Source organism: Misgurnus anguillicaudatus, unplaced genomic scaffold (assembly GCF_027580225.2).
Source record: "Misgurnus anguillicaudatus unplaced genomic scaffold, ASM2758022v2 HiC_scaffold_32, whole genome shotgun sequence".
Classification (NCBI taxonomy): Eukaryota; Metazoa; Chordata; class Actinopteri; order Cypriniformes; family Cobitidae; genus Misgurnus; species Misgurnus anguillicaudatus.
Genome location: NW_027395282.1, coordinates 3,263,247 through 3,282,001, shown reverse-complemented (window position 1 = coordinate 3,282,001; position 18,755 = coordinate 3,263,247). Strand labels below are relative to the sequence as shown.

Sequence of the window (18,755 nt, the reverse complement as noted above, 5' to 3'; positions counted from 1 at the left end):
CAACAGCACTGAAGAAACATATTGTAAAATTTAAAACTACGTCTGACGGTGGTGACACTAATCTGACGGTGGTGACATTGGCCTCATTATTCCAAAATGTATAACACTCAAGTCAATGGCTTCTTGTTTAAACTTTAAGTAAATATTTGGTCCAAAAAATAACAATCCTGAGCACTGTGATGAAAAAATATCAAATCATAACTTCCTAAAATACATAAAACCTGACAGAAAAGACAGAAAACCTGACAGTGGTGACATCTGACGGTGGTGACAAAAACCTAATATAGATTAAAAAAATAGATGAGTTGTTCACATAGCCATCTTGTTTCCCCTCTGTTGCTAGTTACTTCAGACCTCTTCTTAAAAATTATAAATTTATTTCATAATCTAATCTAATTTTTTTTTTACAAAGATGACGGTGTTGACATGTTATGGTTGTCACAGTAGCAGTGCCCAAAAATATTAAGAAGTTTAAGAGAAAATAGCAAACATACAGGAGCTTTAGTGATCTTGAAGCAGGGCTGAAGGTTTGAAAATGGGGTCCTCAGGAATGCAGTTGACCCTGTAGTTGTCTGACTTTATTGCTTTTTATAAATATCTGACGGTGGTGACAAATATGTGGGACACATTTTGAGCAATCACAAAATAATAGTAAATATTGTTCAAAACTCACTGTTTGTAGTTTTTAATACATATTACAATGTACTCTTTCATGCTGTAAATATATTATTCAATTCAATTATTACTTTTGGCTTTTTTAATCAAGTTGAAATTATTATCTCTTAACCGAGGACAGCTGATTTTGTAGGCAATGGGCTAGCATATAATCATTAAATTAATAAAAAATCAAAATAAACCTATAAAAAACCTTACATATGTGCAAAGGACCCCCTGACTATAAGATTGATTCTTTTTTTTCATAAAAATGTTATTAATTTCCAACAGAATTAGCACTTTTCTTAGTGGGACATGTTTTTGCCAAAGTTTCAAGAATCAGTGATATAGGCTATTATTAAACATTTATGCCTAGAAAGTAGTTTGAAGTTAAACTACATACAGTACATTGTCAATCTCTGTATCCCATAGTATGCATGCCAACTCAAAAAAAACAAACCCATACCAGTGATAACTTTTATTTCAAAACAAAAATAATTGTTAAAAAGACATAATACACACACAGATAATCATGTACGGTACATTAACCGTACACACAATCTGCACAGCCAGAAGTTCACCTCCATCATTGAAAAAACAATCAACCGAGCAATAGCCCTGAACCTCCTTGTCAGAATAAAGGAGGTCCCCTTCTGCCATCACCTAGATACCCAGGTGGGCAGTCCTTGTATATTTCAAAGTCAACGAGTAGGGCACCCGGAGCTCTTGCCTATATTGTCTGGAAAATGTACTCCAACTCACAACACCTTATTTAGATAAAATACAGAACAAACAATATTGAATCATTTTGAAGAAATTGGCAATTGGAAATAGGCATTAACATAAAAAAATACTCTTTACTATGTATATGTTACACATATTATAGGAAAATGTTAGACAACATATGCTTGAGTGTTATTGGCTTTGTCTGTAAAGTACCTAAGAGACTTACTTTGTTAATGAACAACATAAACCAGTTAAAAGTTTTGTCAACACAAACTTAAATTTGACTTGAGAAAGCCTATCCTAAAAGTTTGAAATAGAAGATTTTCAGTTTGCAGATCAAAGTAGTTTTCAAGCAGAAAGTTTTGAAGGCAATACAGTCTATCAGACACAGACAGATGGATGGATAGACATGACAGATAGGTAGAGATAGACAGACAGAGACGGATAGATAGACAGACAGACAGACAAATAGATAGGAAGAACAGACAGATAGATTGCACAAATGAGGAAACAGGATTAGATGGACGGACAGACCGACTTTCTCAATTATCTTTTACAGTACTCACAATTTAAATAAAAAAATACTTACTGTCCAGCATACAGTGAATTTGGGTTTGCTGACAACGTCCATGAAGACCTTGCACATCAGTGAAAGTCTCCAGAAAGCCACAACGCCGTCTCTGTAACGACTTCCATCAGGATCCGCCAGAGGATGTCAATCGGCATCTGTTTAAAGTAGCAAATAGTCAGTCCAAAATGTAACTTATTAAAAAGGGTAACCGATAGATTGACAGGAGTTTATACTGCACTTACCTTGGTCAAATAATCAACATGCAGGGGGATTTCATCACCTCTAAATTGGAGAGTAAGAACATCATTTTCAAACCCCTGTTATTTAGGTTCAAGATTTGAAATGGGAACCAATACCTGCACTCTACTCTCCTCTTTTACTGGAGTTGCTCTTTCAGCATCTCTGACCTTCAAAAGTTTAAAATATAAAGTCTCATAAAGACAGTTTGTTCTTAATGACATCCCTTAGGACCATAATTGAAATCTACTTGCTTAGATTGATACATGTAATGAATTTATAATTATAGTTAAAAACATTCATTTTAAAATGCTAAATTTAAGCATTTGGTAATTGAAGCTTCAATGAACAGTATGTATTAAAAAAAGAAGAAAACAAACAAACCTCAAAGGGTGAATTCTCCAAAAGCAGCAGACACTGATGCAAGGCATGACAGGCTCAATGAATACTGAGTTAGTTTACTTTTAATAATATGGGGGGGGGGGGGTTCTATTGCATAGGCTATTTCACTAACCTCTGTAAAATCAAAGGCCCCTGCTGTCAGAAAGCTCAGTGAATACTGAAATGGTTTCCTGTTCAATAAAAAAGTATACTTATCAATAACATATCAAAATAGTTTACATTTAAAAATGTATTCATAGAAAAAAGTCATAGAATATAACTTTGTATGTTGTTACTATTAACTCTTAAATATTTCTTCTTTTGGTTCAGTTTTGCCTTGTTTTAACCCTAATCCCACCAAACCGCACACACGCGCATACGCGCGGTCCTAGTTCTTTGTGTGATATCATGTGACACGATCTTATTTGTACACCACTTCATTTTAACATCACACTAAACGCCACTTCAAAATTAAAAATTGTAAATAGAACAAAAAACAGTAGCTTGTACTCACCATGCCGCGATAAACATCGGAAATGAAAACTTGCTAAAATCGACGTGATGACTTCACGCCATTAACCAATGAGAAGCAGTGTGAGACGGCCTGCACGTGCAGAACCGTCCCAGGTGCATCCCCGCCCAAATGTGCAGGCTGCAGCCAGGGGCTTCTCCACCCACAGAGGAACAGAGCTTCGAGCATCATTTTGAGCAGCACACAGAGTAAGTCTGATCTCCTGTTTTAATGTTACAACAAATGCACAACTTTGACACAAACAATGACAACTTGACTGCTGTTAGAGAATGTTTCCCAGATAATCAGCATCAGTTTTTCATGAGTGTATGTAACTTAGCCAACAGTTTTACAGCCTGTTCACTGACAACACCTGCTCAGAACATGCAAGTTAGTCTAAGCCTCATTTTGTCACATTAAACATCTCTCTCCAAACAGGCTTAATAATTTTATAAGCAACTGCTTTGCAACCAAATTAAGCTTTAGCTTACCTAAAACTGTTGTTGACTTTAAGATCTTTTAAATAATAATTATTACACTTGGTATTTTGTGTTGTTGTGCAGTCATTTTATTGTAATGTTAGATTTCAGCATTTGCTTATTTACAGGGAACCATTTTCTTTTCTTTTTTTCTTTTTTGACCACAGAGGGCTGGTGGTCTATGAAATTTCCCGGTAGGTTTTTGGGTCCCACTCCGCCCTTGTGAATAATTATTATTTTCTGAATGTTTTGCTCCTCCTGTCAGCCACTGCTTACTGAAAAAGAAATGACTTCATTCTTTAACCTCTTACACTCTGAGGCTATTTTGGGGATTTTCGCCTGGATTTGGCCTACCCAATTTCAAAAGCTTCTCATACCCACAAGCAGAGGTGCACATACAAAAGTTTGGTATCATTTTACAGGAAACCTTTTGACATTACATAAAACACTGTTAAAAGTGCTTAACATGGTTGTATGTGTTGTCAGTCCTCTAATAAACACAAAAATAAATAGGCGCTTTTTGATGTTTTTTTTCTAAAGTCTGTATTTAAAAGTGTATAACTCTGGCCCTGAGTGGTAACGAAACCTGCAGACAGTTTTGTTTGATTCCAGCAATTGCCAGCTTACAGAGGAAAAAGGAATTTTTTCTCTATCATAATAAATGCAAAAGTTATTTTACTCCAACTGATGGGAGGAATAATACGCTTATGGAGTTAAATTTCTGCCAAAAAACATTTGAAGTGCTACCATAACCACATACAGTGGAATAAATGCAAAATCTTTATATCATTTTGCAGATAACCTTTTGAAGTTACATAAAAAGCTGCTGTTTGTGACAAATATTGTTATTTATGTGGTTTTTCATATGATAAAACACAAAATTTTATTTTTTTATGTTGTAAATATGGTCTCTGATAGTGTATAACTCTGGTTCTGGGTGCTCTAGCAGACTGCAGACAGTTCTGGTTGTTACCAGCAGCAGACAGTAAACACCCAAAAAAAGAATGAACTCTTTAGCATGTCGCATTCAAAAGTTATTCTCATTTTACTGAAGTGTGAAAATACATTTTTCATATAAATATTAATTTTTTGTTTTGCACATATAATAAATAGCAAGGGATTATTCATGCACACAACCAAAGAAAATGCTGTGAATGGGCTCATTTTTTAGAGTAGGACCTAAGAGAAAAGATGGTGTAGCATTTGTGGCTATCTGTGCTATCTGAGGCAGTCCACACTCAAGTTTCCCATATGTTTACAAAAGACGATTTTTTGCATCATTATTCATTCGACGATTGTTGGATATGTGATAATAATAGGACAAAAATAACACTGCAGCCTTATTCCTGAGAGTGAGAGCTTTCATTTGATATAGGACTTGCCCATGTTTGTCATACTTGAAAAATATGAAATATGTGAATATTAAATGATATTAAAAAATATGGGGGGGGTGATAGTGTAAATTAAGTGTAACTAACTTTCTTACAGTGAAACATATCTCAAAGTGATGCATATCTGCAGAAAGTAGAGAGTCTAAGCTTTCAAACAGTATCTCATATGTGGTACTGGGTCCATGACAGACCATTAAAAATTAAAGGAATATTTTATATTAAGTCAAAATAAGATAATTCTGGACCCGGTACAGGGTCCACAGAGTCAAACAAGTTAAAAGAGTTTCAGACTCTATATTAAGACATTATTCTGAAAAGACTGCAAGCAAGTGTCAGATATGTGCATGAGCTTATCTGCACATCAACTTCATTTAAGAAAAAGGAAGCATCAGATCATCTATCAGGAGCTAAAACTGACAGATATTAACAACCACTGCTGCATGGAAGGAGAACTGGACAACTGAACTGTGTAATGTATTCATGTTTACTCTTTTAATTATATGCAACTTAAACAAAATATTACAATCTTAATGATTTTAGTTGTAATAACAGTTGTGTGTTACTGTCATGATGATTTTACTGTAAAGGGGCAGATCTGAACAATAATAACAGATTCATGAATTGAGGGTCACAATGAAACTAAACGTGTGTTTTTATTACAGGAATAATAAAACTCTTCTTTGTTTTGTAGCTGGTATATGTGAGTTTCTATAAAGTGAAATAATGAACTTCAGACTCTCATCACTGATCCTGATGTTACACATTCAAGGTATGAAACAGAGTTATGTTGTTATACTAAATCGATTTCCCTTCACTTATTTCTAAAAACAAGAATTACATCCTGATAGTGAATGTGTATTGTTGTGAAATGATTTAAAAGGAAATGATTTGTTTAAAAGTTGATCCTCCATATATTGTGTTTCAGTGAAGCAGCTTAAAAAAGACTTTTAATTGTCACAATACTGTTTCTTTGTGAAAGGTTACATAAATTGAGATGCAACACAAATTACTTAAGCAATATCGTTCGAGTAGGAGTGGATATTTGTTACGCTCCAAAACAATACAAAAAGACACTAGTTAACTTTTTTGATCACCAGCCACTGTGGCAGGTGGATTTCTAAATTGACTTTTTACCAGCCATTTTTTTTTTGCCTGAATAGTGAATGATAACACTGTCTTTATTGTATGAATTAAATATAATTATTTTTTAGAGCTGCAAAAGTGATTTTCTCTTTGTCTTAGGTTGTTTGATTAACATGAATGACACAGACTTAAGTATGTTAATTGAAGTTACTGTCTTTTTAAGGCCAAATAAGCACAATGTTTTTGACTCTCTTACACTTAGGACATAAAGAAATGTTTTATTAGAAAAAGAATACTGTGAAGATAATTTTGTTTATATGTGCCCTGTCAAGAACAGAAAGATTTGTACGCTTGCTTTTAGGAACGCATCTCTCCGATGTGCCCTATTGAGTGCCCTTAAACCCGCACGCGCTCACAGACGGAGGGGGAATTCCAAACTGTGCACATAAATGCCCCACATACGTTGTTTTTTATTACTCTATTCACACAATGTATGTTAATGTACTACAGTATAAGACACAGTAGCGCAACTCTCTCTAAAGTTTACACATCAAGAGTTCTGATCCATCACAGCACTACACATCTGTGTAACTGTGATTGTACTGTAGCCCATTGCATTCTCATCCCATCTCACCAACAGTTTACTTACTCGCACATCCAAACGTAGTCAGAGAAGTGCCTCATCTTCTTTACAATCGCATGAATGTTACGAAATAGCAGTCGCATCCTCTAAATGAATCACTCAATTCGCATCAGTGATACGCGGATTGATCCGAAATGAGCGGGTGCCTGCGGTCACCCGTCGGAGTCATCCAAAAATATTTTTTAATGATATTCGGGCCGCGGTCGGTCTGGTCGTTTGAAATTAAGATGCAAATTAAACGTCAGTTGGGTGCCGGTTGTTTATACATTGACCCACGCATCACTGATTCGCATCGGCTACCCGCCAATGTGGCCGGTAGATTGACAGTGTTACCCGCCAATTGCAAAATCCACATGCATTTGGCGCGTGGTCAGGTGTTTATTTCAGGCCCTGTTTCCCATTTCATCTTAACGCGATACGAGCACTCGCTTATTATTAGACTTTGTTCTTGTCAGTACTATATAAAATAGGGTAACACTTTAAAATAATGGTCAATACTTAATAGTTAGTTACACAGGAACTAATGCAGAACAAATGATTAGTGCTACATTAACACTGAAATCACTACTGATAACTAATAAAGAAGAGCAATTAACTAATCAGTAGGTAATAGCATACTAATGTTTGGGTTAAGTAACAACTAGTAACATATTAACTACTGCAATGTTGAAAAATCCTGGTGAACAATACATTAACTAAGACTTATTTCAAGTAACTATGAATTAAATACATATCAACAGTCACATACCAATAAATAAAGTCTGATCCTGTAAACTTTTTCCACCCTTTGTGTAAGGTGTCCCCCCGAAATTCTAAAACCTATTTATTTTTTATTACACAAAACATATTAAAATCTACAATTTGGTGCTGTTGGTTAGTAGCCTTATTTTTCTGAGGTTTAATTACACAGAATTTATGATAATGTACTTTACAAAATGTTATAAAATTTGGGGGCCCCGTTTTGAGAACCACTGCTGTAACTATAAATAATACAATCTGAAAAAAAAATGTTCACTTAATTAATTGGAATTACTCATGTTACCAATCATCACTGAAAGGGTAAAATATGGTAGCTCTTTAGGATTCAATTCTTATATTACCATATACATTGATTTTTTTGCATTTTTGTTTTCTATCTTATTGATTTAACCATAAACAACCTAAGGAATACACCTCTTAATCTCTAACTAACTTACCTCACAAAATACAGATTCCATGTTTTCAACCTCTGTTAGATATATCCCTCCGAGTCCTTATTGATGTTTATAAGTGTGGAAGACTGACTTAATATTAGGAAAATCATGGTAACCCATTAGTAATTATTCAAGTATTACCACGCTGTTCTTAATGAATTACCTAAATTCTTGACCATTATTTTAAAGTGAAAAACACGGTAACTTATTATTAATTACTCAGGACTTAAGACATAAATCTTAAGAAATTACTTAAAATCTTGACCATTATTTTAAAGTGAAAAACACGGTAACTTATTATTAATTACTCAGGACTTAAGACATAAATCTTAAGAAATTACTTAAAATCTTGACCATTATTTTAAAGTGAAAAACACGGTAACTTATTAGTAATTACTCAGGACTTAAGACATAAATCTTAAGATATTACTTAAAATTTTGACCATTATTTTAAAGTGGAAAACATGGTAATGTACTAGTAATTAGCACAATGAATTATAAGAAAGTGTATTCTAAGGTACAAATCATGGTAATCCCCTAGTAAAGACACAATCCTGTACTTTTATAATAACAACACTATTACCGATAAAAGAAATGGTACTGTAAAGGCATAAAGTAACATTATGCAACCTGAAGCGAGTAACAACACAAACAGTAGAGCGGACCTTTGTCTGCATCCATGTAGAAACATAAGACTCATCATAATGTATATATTTTTAATCAATTCTTTAAAAATACTTAATAGTTACACAGATTACTAAATGTTAAATATTTAATGTATTTAGTGCCATATTTTACATAAGATTTTACTCAAAAAGGGTAACGTTAACGTTACTTATTTAACACAAAATGGCAACTGTAAATCCATGTGCCTGGCTTTGGTTGTTTCTTTGCATCGCAGCAAAATCTCTTCTCTGTTACGCTTCTCTTCTCTGTAGCTTTAGCAGTTTGTGAAAAGATAACTCCAATTTCTTGTTGAATCTATGTGTTCAGTTAATCACACAACAGCTCATTCTAATATTAGCCGGAGCACGCGCTTGCTGTCTGAGTGACTTCCGCATAGTTTTGACGTCATGCACCTCCCCCTCCTTAAAGTGACAGCGTATGGGTTCAGTTCATAATCAAATCGAACATGGATTAATTAACTATTTACCATAAAAGCAAGTGATAATAATTAAATAATTAAGATGGGGTTAATTCTTATGTTTCTATTCTTATGTTAATTCTACATTCTGGATTTGATTTAATCATGAATCAATATAGATAACATAAAGGATCAAAATGTGATCATATAGCTCATACACGCGCACGCACACACATCATAATTAATTTACAGCAACTGTTAATATGTAGTTAATTTATAGTCTTTTTAAATATGTTAATGTATTGCTCACCAGGATTTATTCAACATGTAATAGTTAATAATGACTATTAAATAAGTAATAAGTAACTAATTGTTACTTAACCCAAACATTAGTATGCTATTAACTACTGATTAGTTAATCGCTCTTCTTTATTAGTTACCAGTAGTGATAACAGTGTTAATGCAGCACTAACCATTTGTTCTGCATTATTTCCTGTGTAACTACCTATTAAGTATTGACCATTATTTTAAAGTGTTACCATAAAATAGTTTTTTATAAGTGTCAGAGAGATGTTTATGCATGCTGGTTATAAATATATCAGTGGTGGTATCTCATAACGTGTTTTAATAGTCACGTCACTAATAAAATAATAAACAATAAAATAAATCATCAATGTCCACATTTAAAAGCTGCAGTGCTTACCTGCAGTTCCGAGGTGTTTTCGCGTTCTGGGGAGAGAGATGATCGCTCCAGAAAAAAAATATTGTTTTCATTCCTCTTTTCAAGTGTTAATCGTCCACACGATGTGACAAGACATTACTCCCATTAACTTTAACGTAACATCCAAGAGCGCTGATCTTTGATGGGATAATCACTTCCGATTGGGATTCACAGACTGATTCATGAGCTAGTGAACTAATAATGAGACACACTGAGAGTGTTTAAAACAGCGCGTCTGTGTGTGTCCATGTGTGCGTGCAGTTTTTCCAATCAGAGATGAGCCTGTTTAAAGAACCTCCATTCACTAATACTAAAATGACCAGTAGGTGGCGGAATGATACAAACGGTGAAGCGGTTACTGTTACGTTATCAGGACAATATCACACGGCTCTTGGCCAATCAGATTTGAGAACCAGAAAGAACTGTAATATTATTCATGCAAATTAAGTAATCATTATTTTGTAAGTTATGAAGCAGCAGCCTTTGATACGGTCAATCACATGATTCTTTTAACATGACTTGGACAATGTGTGGGTACTAAGGGCATAGCCCTTAAATAGTTTAACCCCCTGGGGTCCAAAAATGTGGCGCCGCGTTTTGACGTGTTTTCTCCTTATCATGGCCGAATCAACTTAAAAGCTCCATCATTAATAATCCTACACTTACATGTTTGACATCATTTGAAACTGTAAAGGGTCTTCTTTAATATTTGTACATTCACAATAACAAGAGATCTTTGTGTTTTTGTCAAATAAAGAAAATAAACAGGGTGCACATCCAGACATTTCTGTCTCCGCCAGCTGTCTCTCAAAACACGTTACAAAAATCAATTGAAACTCCACGAATCCTCCTCACACAAACATGATACACATATCCAAAGAAAGCCTGAAATGTCTTCTTTTAAACAAGCTAATTATAATCGAAAACAAATATTGACTGTTTATATAATCTGCATTGAAGTAAAGAGAGTACAGTTTTTCCTGGCTGACTTCATTATCTTTAATGCGGTCACGCCCACAGGCGGTACACGCTGTTGACATGGTAATGAAGAGCAGCTCAAACATTAAGAAGTAAAGTTTGATTTAAGTTCAGATTTAAAGACTTTACCGCATGTCTGGATTATAAACTTTATACACACACACACGTGAGGAAGATCTTCATTTATGTCTGGACATTGAGGAAGAGAAGCATTTATCTTTAACGTTACCTTAGAAGAACAATGGAGGATGCACTGGAGGAGAATATATGCTTGAAGTAAGTAACAGTTAATTTTCCTCATTTATATTTGTTATCATGTAATATGCTCTTATGGCTTGTGCAGTTCAGCCTACATAAGCAACCTCAGCAGACGGTACGCTTCGGATTGAAAAACTTTTGCATTGTTTACAAACGAGTACGTGTGACCTCCCGAAATGGCGGATATCTGTTACATGTTGTACAGTGTTAGACACAGTTATTCACTTTCGTATCCTTCATGGCAACTTTCAGTAAGGCTGCACTGCTCTATCTTTTAAGTGTGTGCTGTAATATGATTCCATGTTTACATGCTTATTTACAAACGAGTACGCGTGACCTCCCGTAATGGCGAATATCTGTTACATGTTGTACAGTGTTAGACACAGTTATTCACTTTCGTATCCTTCATGGCAACTTTGAGTAATGCTGCACTGCGGGATTTGCTGTAATATGATTGCATATATTGTTTACATGCAACACAATTCCATACATTGCGCTTTACACGTGACACCGTTTTTTTTTATGAGCGTCGCGTTGTTTACACAGAGACGCAAGCTCGCGCACATGGACGCGCCATATATGCGATGTGTTTTTAAAGTTCATACACGCTTACAGAAACGCGTTTAAAACAGAAGCTAGACGATAAGGGGATGAGCATCTGAAAACAGTCATCTGAAAACAGCTTTTTATAAAACTAATCACTGCAGATGTTTATCTGAGATGTTCTAAATTTAGTTTATGTACATGATAGTTTATATGAATGTACTATCAGTGATATTTACCCATCAGTTATGTAAGGGTATTTCTGTGGACAATTTATGCTAACAGCTGTCCATAACTCTCTTACAGGTCTGCATCTCTCTCATCAGTACAAAACTATGAAGTGGAAAAACACTTTTTGGACATAAAGTTATATGGTAACATGAGCCATATGAAGTTTACAGCGCTGTTGTTTATCAGTTTCTTATACAAGTTAAGTTTTTGAATAGAGTTTGTTTCCAAATAAACAGAAAATGTCCTACTGACCTTAATTTCTATTTTGATTATATTGTTAACTTAACTTAATAAACCTCAAACAAACATGTATACATTTATTTGTCCTCGAATTCTTTACTGTAGTTAACTCTCAGATTCCTGCCTAAAGGCTCATTGTGTAGCTCATTATGGGAGCCTTTGTTTGCTAGCTGTCAATCAATCCTTCTCGCATACGGCCCCTCTAAACAAAAAGTGTCTTACAATTTCTAAATCAATATATTGGTTTATGGGAATGAGTAGGCAGGATGATTTCCACATCATTTTAAAGAAAAAAACTCTAGACTACTAGATTCTGTTTAGAAAAGTCTTGTTAAAACATGTTTAGTATGGGTTTTGTGGACTTATATCAGTGACTTAAAAATTTTGCTTTTTTAAAAACCACGCATAAACATTTTTCTCTCAAAAATACAAACATGTACATACATGTAGCTCATATAATATTTTAGCCCAGTTTGTGCTGAACGCAGTGTTATGAGACACTTGCCATTAATATGTTTTAAGCAACTGAAAAAAGACCAAATGTAAGAGCATGTCAGAACCTCTGACAGTATCCCAAAATGGTCGGACTCCAGAGGGTTTAATCATATTTGACTGACAGAAGTTCTGTTCAACTTGGTGAATTGTTTTCATCTGCTGCTTCTCTTGTGGTGCCTCCAAGAGTCAATGTTGGGCCATATGTTGTTTTCTCTGTATATGCTGCCTGTGGGGTCAACAGTGATGGGAATAACGGCGTTATAAGTAATTGGCGTTAGTAACTGCGTTATTTCTTTTCAGTAACAAGTAATCAAATAAATTACTGTTTCCCCGTTATAATGCCGTTATTGTTACTGACATTAAAATGCTGCGCGTTACTAAAATTGATCTCACTGTAGTGATTTTCACCCACGTATGCTCGCTCTCTCAGCCAAACAGTTTTTCTCTTGTGTGTGTATGTGTGTGTGTGTGTGTGTTGTGAGAAACATAACTGATGATGATTGGTGTGTGTGTGTGTGTGTTAGAGGGGGTGGGAGAACCACATAACTGATGATGATTGGCTTAACTTCAATCGTTAGCCAACCAACCAGAGGCAGAGTTCAACAGACACGCACACTCGCACAGTTCGAGAGAGCAGTGTAAAAAAGTCTGAGCAACTTTGTCACTTTGTCGCTAGATTTAGCAACTTTCTATCACTTTAGCGACTTTATAGGACAAATCTAGCTATCTTTTCTGGCGTGGTTGGAGACTTTTGTAGACTGATATGAAAATATGCATTGTTTTCTCTTCTTAACGAGCAGCGGTGCTGCTGCTGCTGTGCCCCATCTCAAAGCACTGACATGCAGCCCGGTCATTGCGTATCAATCACTCCGAAAACACCGGCGACAGGGCGATGGCAAGTACAACCCCAAATCAGAAAAAGTTGGGACACTGTAGACATTGTGAGTAAAAAAGGAATGGAATAATTTACAAATCTCATAAACTTATATTTTATTCACAGTAGAATATAGATAACATATCAAATGTAGAAAGTGAGACATTTTGAAATGTCATGCCAAATATTGGCTCAATTTGGATTTCATGAGAGCTACACATTCCAAAAAAAGTTGGGACAGGTAGCAATAAGAGGCCAGAAAAGTTAAATGTACATATAAGGAACAGCTGGAAGAGGACCAATGTTTAGGAATAGGAATGTTGTCCCATTCTTGTCTAAAACAGGCTTCTAGTTGCTCAACTGTCTTAGGTCTTCTTTGTGGCATCTTCCTCTTTATGATGCATCAAATATTTTCTATGGGTGAAAGATCTGGGCTGCAGGCTGGCCATTTCAGTACCTGGATCCTTCTTCTACGCAGCCACGATGTTGTAATTGATGCAGTATGGTGTCTGGTATTGTCATGTTGGAAAATGCAAGGTCTTCCCTGAAAGAGACGACGTCTTTATGGGATCATATGTACCTAGAGCTTGGATAAACCTTTCAGCATTATTGGTGCCTTTCCAGATGTGTAAGCTGCCCATGCCACACGCACTCATGCAACCCCAAACCATCAGAGATGCAGGCTTCTGAACTGAGCGCTAATAACAACTTGGGTTGTCATTGTCCTGATTAGTCCGGATGAACTGGCATCCCAGTTTTCCAAAAAGAACTTCAAATTTTGATTTGTTGGACCACAGAACAGTTTTTAACTTTGCCAAAGTCCATTTCAAATAAGCCTGTCACGACTCGCACACACAAAAAGTTAGATCCATAAGCAGTTTAATAAGGGTGATCCAAAATCATAATCCATCCAAGCAAAGGTCAATATCCATAAACACAATCCAGAACATGAATCAAAACACAGACACAGAAGGCGATGTGACTTACAATAAGGAATCCATAACATAGACTGAACAGACAGGGCTTAAATACACAAACACTAACAAGGTGAGTGGGAACAGCTGAGTACAATGATCAATGATAACAGAAAGGATTATGGGAGATGCAGTTCATGGGACATGTGACAGTGAGGGGAAGAGGCATCTGGTGGCTACTCAGGGAACAACACTGATACACCATGACAAACACATAACACAGTTTAACACTGTGACAGTACCCCCCCTAAAGGAGTGGCTTCCAGACACTCCATACGACAAAACATAAAAGTTCAGGTGGGTGGAGGACGGAGGTGGACCTGGGGGAGGGATGGAGGGTCTAGAAACCCAGGGTGGGCCGGCAGAGCGGGAGGCCAGGGCGGGGCCGGCAGAGCGGGAGGCCAGGGCGGGGCCGGCAGAGCGGGAGGCCAGGGCGGGGCCGGCAGAGCGGGAGGCCAGGGCGGGGGCCGGCAGAGCGGGAGGCCAGGGCGGGGCCGGCAGAGCGGGAGGCCAGGGCGGGGCCGGCAGAGCGGGAAGCCAGGGCGGAGCCGGCAGAGCGGGAAGCCAGGGCGGTGCCAGAGGCCAAAGAGGGACTGGATCCCAGGGTGGTGCTGGTGGTATCAGGAACCTAGGTAGAGAGAGACAATAGAAAGAGGCCCTCTGGGCCAGGTTAAATAGGGCAGAGTTCGAACCTGGCCATCTTGGACCAGGCAGTGAGGGCAGGGAGCTTGGGGACAGCCATCTTGAGACAGGCAGAGAGTTCAATACTGGCCATAGTTTTAGTGACAATAGAAAGTCTCTGGATCTTCGGGATGACCACACTAGCTGACCAATGTGGCACAGGGGGCTCAGATGACTCACTCGGCTCAGATGACTCACTCGGCTCAGATGACTCACTCGGCTCAGATGACTCACTCGGCTCAGATGACTCACTCGGCTCAGATGACTCACTCGGCTCAGATTCGAAGCTTCCAGTCATGATAGTAAGTGTAGAGGGCTCAGGTTCGGACCCTTCAACCGTGACAATAGTGCAGAGGCCTCGGGTTCAGGTCTTTCAGCCGTGATAGGAAGTGCAGAGGGCTTAGGTTCCTTGACTTGAGAGGCGTCGTGCTGAACAAAGGAGCAGAAGACAGACCACACGCACCACAGAGCCATGGCAAACACGGGAAGCACTGAGTTCAAAGAACATACCTCTGGTGCCCCTCTGAGCACAGGTGCAGGCATGATGATGACCCTCCTGAGAGCAGGTGACTGTGAGGCAGCGGCCATCTGGAACGCAAGGGCCGGTATAACCGCGGCGGTCTCAAAAGCTGGTGTAGGCAATGTGACAGCAATCTTGGGAACAGCTGCTGGCTTAGTGGCGGCCATTTTGAGAACAGGTGCCGGCATAGACACAGCCCTGTCGAAAACAGTCCCCTCTACAACCGTGACCATCTGATGAACAGGTGCAGGTATAGTAGTGGCAGTCTCAAAAACAGGTGCAGCCTTGTAGACAGCCATCTTATGAACCGCTGCTGGCTTGGTGGCGGCCATCTTGTCCGGCATCGCAGGTGTGGCTGTATTATCCCACTGGCTACGATGCTCTAAGTAACGGGTGAACCCCCAGAATTCCAAAATGTTCAGCCCGTTCATCTCCCACTGTGGTAGCGGTTCGTCCAGACAACAATTGAAAAGGTCCTTTAATGTGGCGTCATTATAATTCAAGGCGCAGGACAAGGTCCAAAACTTTTGGGCCAGAAAACCCACCGTTTGACCATGCTGGTGTAGGGCCTTTATGTTGTCTATCCGCTCCCTTCTCTCCCTTACAGTGGTGGGTGGACTGATCCGAATCCCCAATCCGCTGGATCTATTCATGATGGATTCCTTCTGTCACGACTCGCACACACAAAAAGTTAGATCCGTAAGCAGTTTAATAAGGGTGATCCAAAATCATAATCCATCCAAGCAAAGGTCAATATTCATAAACACAATCCAGAACATAAATCAAAACACAGACACAGAAGGCGATGTGACTTACAATAAGGAATCCATAACACAGACTGAACAGACAGGGCTTAAATACACAAACACTAACAAGGTGAGTGGGAACAGCTGAGTACAATGATCAATGATAACAGAAAGGATTATGGGAGATGCAGTTCATGGGACATGTGACAGTGAGGGGAAGAGACATCTGGTGGCTACTCAGGGAACAACACTGATACACCATGACAAACACATAACACAGTTTAACACAGTGACAGAGCCTTGCCCAGTGAAAACGCCTGCACTTCTGGGTCATGTTTAGATATGGCTTCTTTTTTGACCTATAGAGTTTTAGCTGGCAACGGCAAATGACACGGTGGATTGTGTTCACTGACAATGTTTTCTGGAAGTATTCCTGAGCCCATGTTGGGATTTCCATTACAGTAGCATTCCTGTATGTGATGCAGTGCTGTCTAAGAGCCTGAAGATCACGGGCATCAAGTATGGTTTTCCAGCCTTGACCCTTACGCACAAAGATTGTTCCAGATTCTCAGAATCTTTGGATGATATTATGCACTGTAGATGATGATAACCTCAATCTCTTTGCAATTTTTCTCTGAGAAACTCAGAAAACTATTTTTCGCTGCAGCATTGGGGGAATTGGTGATTCTCTGCCCATCTTGACGTCTGACAGACACTGCCACTCTGAGAGGCTCTTTTTATACCCAATCTTGTTCCCAATTGACCTAATAAGTTGCAAATTGGTCCTTCAACTGTTCCTTATATGTGCATTTAAATTTTCTGGCCTCTTATTGCTACCTGTCCCAACTTTTTTTGGAATGTGTAGCTCTCATGAAATCCAAAATGAGCCAATATTTGGCATGACATTTCAAAATATCTCACTTTCAACATTTGATATGTTATCTATATTCTATTGTGAATAAAATATAAGTTGATGAGATTTGAAAATTATTCCATTACTTTTTTATTCACAATTTCTACAGTGTCCCAACTTTTTCTGATTTGGGGTTGTACAACAAGCTCAAAGGTAGCAGTTGCAAACACGAAGTATAAAGCACTACTTTTCCATTGTTGAGGTGAAAGGCAAGAATGTTTGTGTAATGTGCAACTTATGCCCATGAAGACAAAGTCTCTCCACGTTTGTGGCAAGTAATTGTGATCTAATAAAGCACCTCACATCGTCACATGCTGCCACAAAATTAGTGATTTCCAGAGGTGGGTAGTAACGAATTACATTTACTTCGTTACATTTACTTGAGTACATTTTTTGGGTAACTAGTACTTTTAGAGTAAATTTAAGGATGGGTACTTTTTACTCTTACTCAAGTACATTTCTAATGAAAAAACTGTACTTTTACTTCGCTACATTCGGTGGCGTTACTACGCTACTTTCAAATGGTAATAATTAATGAATATATTTTATTTTTATTAAGTTTATATGGCTTGCTCGAAAGTCTCGCGAGACGTTAGAGAGGCTGCGTGCGTTGCGAGGGGTGGCTACGTATCACCCTTTAGCGCGCGTAGATGAAACATAGATGAAAGGAGATGACTGAAGCGGAGGATGACCTATGCAAGCTATCGGAGGCAGATCACGCGTGGCCTCAAGTTTGGTCTATGTTTACACTACAAAAGGTCAAAAAGAATAGTTTCATAATGCGATGTATGCTTTGTGCACCAAAACGAACTGACATCTCAGCGTACAGGAATTCAAGCTCCAACCTGAAACAACACGGCGGTACGTGTCACTTTGTGCAGTGCCTTATTATAATATAATTTCATGCACTGTTTTTGTCATATGCGCTCTTGTGCAAGCAATGAAAATTACTCTAACCTTACAAACAACAAACGTTCACATCTGCACATTTCCATATCATTTCCTCATAAAACTAAACAAATTGAACAGCATAGTGTTAAGTCTTGCATTAATATAATACGGGAGAACCGGGGCAAAAGTAACGCTGGACGAAAGTAACAAAGCGATTTTCTCAGAGGACTGATAACATTTGCATCCCAAACTATGACAGCATCTTTGCAACCCTTGACAGAGCTGACAAATATCGCGTTATTTACTCACCATTTTCCGGGTGTAGATCCAGAAAGGTGTTTTCAACCTTAAGTAAATTCCAAAAGCGGTCATTGTTTTCTTATAAAGCGTTATGTTTCTCGTTTCATCAATCTACAGGTTATTTAGTGCTCTAACTAACACATCCTGAAGTTTGACTTCTCAAGAGTTTTTCAAAATAAAAGTAAATCTGGTTTAAATGTGAGGAGATCCTGTCAGGACGAAAGTAACACTTACTTTTGTACCATTTATATTATTCTAATTTTATTTAATTTAATTTTCATAGTGTTCAAACTGTTGAATTTAAGTTTGTACTGTTGGTTGCTTTTGAAACATTTGATAAAACTGAAATTTAAAATGAAAATATAATTTTCATATCAAAATATGTTTGTAGTTACATATTAAAGAGGTCATAGTCATGTATAGTTAATAAAAACAAG

The 18,755-nt window shown here is 37.6% G+C and overlaps 1 protein-coding gene and 1 long non-coding RNA gene across 2 annotated transcripts in view; one reads left to right on the top strand and one right to left on the bottom strand.

Annotated features, from left to right (window-relative positions):
* Positions 1 to 1,951: 1,951 nt before the first annotated feature.
* LOC141363096 (uncharacterized) lies at positions 1,952 to 3,013 on the bottom strand. The gene is made up of 5 exons (XR_012368599.1): positions 2,703 to 3,013; positions 2,573 to 2,625; positions 2,308 to 2,358; positions 2,194 to 2,233; positions 1,952 to 2,106 (listed from the first exon to the last, which is right to left on the bottom strand). It is a non-coding gene; the product is annotated as an uncharacterized lncRNA (long non-coding RNA).
* A 2,625-nt stretch (positions 3,014 to 5,638) lies between these two features.
* Positions 5,639 to 18,755, top strand: part of LOC129453070 (uncharacterized) — a 206,855-nt gene continuing 193,738 nt past the window's right edge. The window contains exon 1 of the mRNA XM_073865616.1: positions 5,639 to 5,719. Coding sequence (XP_073721717.1) covers positions 5,674 to 5,719 — 46 coding nt within the window. The 5' untranslated portion in view covers positions 5,639 to 5,673. The remainder of the gene's footprint in view (positions 5,720 to 18,755) is intronic.